We start from the raw sequence: 6,000 nt of genomic DNA, 5'->3' as shown, positions 1-6,000 counted from the left end.
AGTAAAACTTTAGTTATGATCTAAACTTGTAGCTGTTGTGTTGTGGTCCAAAAATGGACTTAGTGTGGATTCTTGAAAATTCTAGAGAAGAGATATGCACCTACTCAGTAAATAAGAATTCAACTTGGTTATAATCTAAGTAACTTGATATAATAATTATCATAGAATCATGCATGTTCTCATGTCACATCATTCACAATCCTTCTTATGCATCCATGATACTTACTATATGCATATGCATGCAATAGATGCAGCTGAAGGAATCACATTGGTGAAACTCAAAGCTAATCCACAAGAGGAGAACCAAGAAGCTCAGCACCAAGAAGCTCCAGGTGAAGGCGAGCCTGAAGTTGATCATCTCCAAGAGTGCCCTGACCACCAGCCGACCACGTTTGTGAAAGGCAAGGCCAGGAGCATTCTAACATCCTATGTGTTCTAATACCAACTTGAGTCCTTTTTATGTTAATGCATTAAGTACTAGGAGTTTATTGGAACCACTTGCTGCATATACTTTCCTTGTCCAGAAATATCTATCTTGAATCCTATGTAGGTCCAGGATTGACCTTTATGCTTAGCCATGCTTAGACTAGAAGAAGTCAGGTGATTTCCTGTCACCTGCGAGCTATATGTCGTGACTTCATCATGGTTGGCTATATTGTGCTATTGTGGAACATAACCTAGTGATGTTGAACAAGTAGAGACCGAATGGAATCTTATATGTTAAGTGTGGTGACTTATAGTGATTCTGTCTATGTCATTTAAGGACTAGCCATTGGAGGCCCTCTTGTCAAGTTGAACACATGCCTCTCACATAGTTGGACGGATAAGTCATTTCGACCGCGAAGCTGAGTAGCTCAACTCAAGCGGGGGACATAAGTAGTAGATGACATAGTCATGTGGTGCCAGGGTCCAAACTAGAAGAATAGTAAAAGACTAGCCAAGTAGGCAGCCATTCCCTGAGCGTAGCCCCAAAAGGAGAAAAAGCACATTCACCGCAAGGTGAAGTGTGCCCACTTAGTCCTCGAGCCTAACAGTAGGTGACATGGTCATGTGGTGCCATGGTTAGAAACAACAGTCAACTTGGAGAAAACAAAATCATGGAGAAAACACTAGAGTAATGGCTGTATAGTAGTAATTACTAAGCCATAACGATTGGCAGAGATGTCAGCGAATATTCAGTGAGTTGTAACAAATTATGGAGATAAATCGACGATATGGGCCACGTTTGCGCGAAAGCCTAGGTAACGGACCACCCTACTATTGCGGAGAATTCTGAGAAGCACAGAAAATGAGAACGGTTTCCCAAAAACCCTTGAATGCGAAAAGGTGCGGGGAGTGCTTTATAACTGCACTGCCGCACCCCGTGCTCCTTAGCCCTTGTATTTCTAGATTCACATCCACACTTGCTTCTGCCACCAAACCCTAACTAGATCTGAGAGATGGCACCGAAGAAGGGAGCTACGAAACCGAAGAAGATGAGCCCCAAGAAGGCAAGCGCCAAAGCCCGACATGATGAATAGTGGGTGCCATCATGAACTAGAGAGGCAGAGCTCAATAGATTGGTGGAGGCGAGCATTCTACCTGACTGCACTATCACCGGATGGCGGCCGGCCCTCGGTGAGCCCTTCCTAATGCCTCAAACTGATGAAGTGGTGGTATTTGAGGATTATTTCTAGCGTGGGTTGGGTTTCCTGTTCATCTATTCCTGAGGGATCTGTTGGAGTTCTAGGTGGTTAATCTGTGCAATCTCCACCCAAATACCATTTTGCACATCTTGATATTCATCCATTTTTGTGACGTGTATCTCAGAATCCTTCCCACTTCAACCTCTTCTGTCACCTATTCTGACTAAAGAAGAGAGGCGGTGGTGGTTCCAAGGTGGTTGGTGGAGTGTACCTTTAGCTATGCGATGGAATGGTGGGTGAGTACCTTATTGTGCCACTGAACACATTGCTAAAGGGGTGGAACGCTAGGTGGTTCTACAAGAAGCAGAGCCACCCTGCTGTTTGCTACGACGCCAACCACATCCTGAAGAGCTAGAAGAGCTGGTCGGAGATGACAAGCAGCGTTGACATAGAGCAAATGAGGGAGCTCCTTGGCTTAATAAAGGGCATGAAGACCAATAGTGGATTGGTGGCGGCGAGCTTGATAGTGCACCGCATTTAGCCCTGCAAGGAGAGGGCTCATGTGGCCTTTGATTTCAAGGGGAGACCGATGGTACCCGGGATAGGACGGAGATGCTGTCGAGGGACGTAGTGAAAGAGCAGGCTACCGAGCAGTTCGCTCCATTTGCCTCATTCAACTTGCTAGGGCAGACAAAACCCTTTCACTACAAAATTTGCCTCCTCAGGTAAATATCTCAATTGTGTGTTCCTGATGCTTTTTCTCATCTATCATTGCCGAGTAGTGGACTGATTCACTTATGCAAAGATCCATTCATAGGAAAGAGTGGTGTACTTCTCGGGCGCGTCGAGGGGTGATTAGCCATAGGCAGTAGATGTCCGGCCACCGACGTAGCCTAAGGAGGAAACCGTCAGCATCTCATCGGAGAGTCCATCCTTGGTGTCAGAGAAAATCCAAGGGAAGAGGGTAGCGACAGATGAGCCGGCCTAGAAGAAGAGAAAGACTGCAGGTGCCACTCCCCTCAAGTCGGGCGACATCTTGCTTGGCGGTGACCAGACCACTTGGACACGGAGGATCATGGTGTTCGAGTGGTCAGATGACGATGAAGTTCTAGTTGCTCCTCCACTAAGCACGAAGGCGCCTCCATGTAGCCCATGCTTGGAGGAACGATCGAGGGGTGGGGAGGAAGTTCCCCAATAATAGGCGACCAGAGTCCCCAAGTAGCTAGCAAGGGGAGCCCTAGAGCTACGAGTGGAGGAAGTCCCCAAGCAACAGGCAAAGGAAGCCCTGGAGCGGCAAGCGAAGGAAGTCCCTGAGCAGCAGGCGAGGGGAGTCCTGGAGCGGCAGGCAGAGGAAAGGCCAATGGCAGAGACCACAAAACCTCCACCCCAAGATGCAGGCGTCGACCCTAAGGCCATGGCTAGGGGCTTGGGTAGGCAATGTCGGTTCAGAAAGATCTATCGGAAGACCACTACGTAAATACCCTTGTCTTGGAGTTATTTGGTTGTCATTTCCTTATCCTTTTTTGGTGATTAACGAGCTAGTCTAATGCAGAGTGAGGCGTACGGAGGATCTAGCCCTACCCGTCTAGACTGACGAGCAACCGAAGGCTGGCCCTAGGGCAGATGACAAGCAGTCGAAGGCTGGCCCTAGGGTGGAGGAGATGCCGATGGACCCCATCCTGGAGTCCCTAGGTGCTTGGCAGTCAGCAAAGGAGTCAGCCGCCACTACTGTTGAACTTGGTGGTGGCGAACAGTTGGCGTCGATAGTGGATGGGTCAGTGACGGTGCTAGGGGCAACGATAGAAACTATTGGGTCTTTAGCAGTGAATGCGGGAGATGCCGGCGGTTGGACCTACTGTCTGGCCACAGAACCCCTAGGTGGTGCCTCTAGCCATGGCGGAGGAGGACGAGGTGCAAGAGATTGAATGTGAGGAGTCTTGACCCTAGGCCATCTGAATCCTCCTAGACGTGGCGACGAGGTGGTGGTTGTCAAGGAGGAGGACACCACGAGGGAGATGAGGAGACTGAAGTCCACCCTTGCAGGAGTGATGAAACAAATTGAGGTCAGTATTGCATCAGGAATCCTCGTATTGGACGTTGGACATCAAAGTTCATCTCTATCATTGTGCGCTTGCAGGGGATAACTCGGACTGCTGAGTAGCGCCACCAACTGATCAAAAGGATGGAGCCCCTCATTGAGGAGAATAAAAAACTCAAAGAGGCGATGATCCTTATGGAGAGAAACATCTAGAGGGCCCAACATGAGTGAGACCTTGCGGAGTACAACACGTGGGACCTAGAATACCAGAAGGGCGTCCTATCCGATCAGCTGGCGACCATGTCCGAGCAGCTACGCGGCAAGTCTCAGCAACTATCAAGTGCTTCTAAGCAGCTAGAGCGGAAGTCCGAGCAGCTTAGGAACATGTCCAAGCAGAAAGCAGGTATGGCATATCGACGAATGTGTTTTGTGTAGTTGAATAGCTATATTTTTGGTGATGTCTATTGTGCTTGTAGAGCAAGATGCGGAGCTCGGCCAGCTATGCCAAGCCATCAAACAACTCTGAGAGGAGAAGGCGAAGGAGATAGGGCAAGCAGACAAATTGGCCGAGGAGCTAAACGATGAGTACTTCCTTATTGAAGTTACTATTGAAGTAGTTTCCTTGCTTGATAGAACCTTGTAATGCTTGCAGACTACCATCGGAGGGTCAAGGCACAATTTGATGTGCTAGTGCAGGAAGCCAGGACCCAAAGGGAGAAGTTCGACGCCATAGTTGCTGGAGTGTCGACAGAATATCGTCGACAGTCCTCTAAGGGGTATCCCACGAAGGTAGATCAATCAATAGAGGAGCGTGAGATCAAGAACAAGAAGGCAACAGAGACACACGAGTTAGATGGGTTCAGGCCGTCAGTATGATGTAATACCCTACTCCTGTGGTCTATTGGTTTGTATTAGCTATCGTATGATATTGTGTGAGTTTGGAGGGGGTTCCTACCCGCCTTATATAGTCCGGGGAGCAGGGTTACAAGTCGGTTAGATTTGAGAGATAACCGGAAAGTAATAACTGATTACAGGAATCTTGGGATCATACATATCCTAACAGATCTTATAGTATCTTTAGGATATCTTCTCGGTGTCTTGCGAGAGGCGCCAAGCAGAGTCGTGCCTCGTCAGGCTTCGTCTTGTGGGCAGGGCCACCCTAGGGGGCATAGCCCATGTGGTCTGCCATGGGTATCTAGGGTCAAACCCCCCACAGCTAGTCGCCGAGCGCCTTGTACCCATTTGTAACACCCTAAAATCTGCCTCTTTTAAAAATAGAGCTAAAACGATTTATTTATGAATTTTTGTGCACATGAAATATAGGAAAATAAAAATTTTCATTAATTTAAAATTGATCATAAGGTAGCAACATGTTTGAGCATACATGCCATTGCATTTGATTTATTCGGTTGAGTGAATTTGAGTGAAAATTCAAATTGGTTAAAACTACTTTTGCAAATGAAATTAATAATGGCTTTGAAATAAAAGAAAAGGAATTAGAAAATGAAAGAACTTAAAAAAGTTATTTTTGAAAAACTTACCCAAAATTTGTTCATTTATGTTTGAATCAAAAAGTGTATTTTAGATCATATTTACATTTGATTTGGTTCATATTTGAAATTGTTTTGAATTAAGAAAAGAAAAAAGAAACTAGAAATAGAAAAGGATTTGAATTTGAAAAAAAATTTGCTTTCTTCCTTTGCAGCCCATCCCTAGAACCGGCCCACTTTTTTTCTTCCTACTTCCTGGCCTGGCCTACTGGCTAGCCCAGCACCCCTCCCTTCCCCTCTTTCCTGTTTACTCGGTCTCGACCCAGCTCATCGCCTGGCCCGCTCTGCTCGCGCCTTCCACCGCACCGCACGTGCGCGTGGCCCAGCCTAGAACCCCGGCTCGCTCGGCCTTCACCACCCGCATGCCCGCCCACACGTGCCGCTCCTCTCCCTCACTGCGCTGCTGGTCCCGCACGTCAGCACCATCTCCTTCCCCTTCCTTTTCTTTCCCCTGCTCTTTCCTTCCGTCATCCCGCCGATGGCAAGCCACCGGTCCTCCACGCATGCAAGGAAGGCAACCAGTCAACACGCTCCCGCTCCCCTTCCTTCTATGCATCGCTGTTTATCCTATAAAGCTCCAAGCCGCACCCCTCCTTCTCCCCTTTCCTCTGCTCATGTACAAGCACTTCCCACCACCAGCAAATCCATCCCTCCTGCGCCTTGAATCTCGTCGCCGACACGCCCGTGAGCTCTGCCATGACCCGACGCATCCGTAGGTGCCTTCCCTTCTCGGTTTTGGTCATTAATTGCTCGGATTTCTCACTCACCCGCACCCCTTTCTCTCTCT

General features: G+C 48.1%; 1 protein-coding gene across 1 annotated transcript in view; it reads left to right on the top strand.

Moving 5' to 3' along the window:
• Positions 1-3,963: 3,963 nt before the first annotated feature.
• LOC136491714 (peroxisomal and mitochondrial division factor 1-like) overlaps positions 3,964-6,000 on the top strand; it is a 33,019-nt gene continuing 30,982 nt past the window's right edge. The window contains exons 1-2 of the mRNA XM_066487970.1: positions 3,964-4,066; positions 4,316-4,439. Of these exons, the coding sequence (XP_066344067.1) occupies positions 3,964-4,066; positions 4,316-4,439 (227 nt within the window). The remainder of the gene's footprint in view (positions 4,067-4,315; positions 4,440-6,000) is intronic.

The sequence above is a fragment of the Miscanthus floridulus genome, chromosome 11 (assembly GCF_019320115.1).
Source record: "Miscanthus floridulus cultivar M001 chromosome 11, ASM1932011v1, whole genome shotgun sequence".
Classification (NCBI taxonomy): domain Eukaryota; kingdom Viridiplantae; phylum Streptophyta; class Magnoliopsida; order Poales; family Poaceae; genus Miscanthus; species Miscanthus floridulus.
Note: the sequence above shows the minus strand (reverse complement) of the source record. Positions and strands in the feature narration are given on the sequence as shown.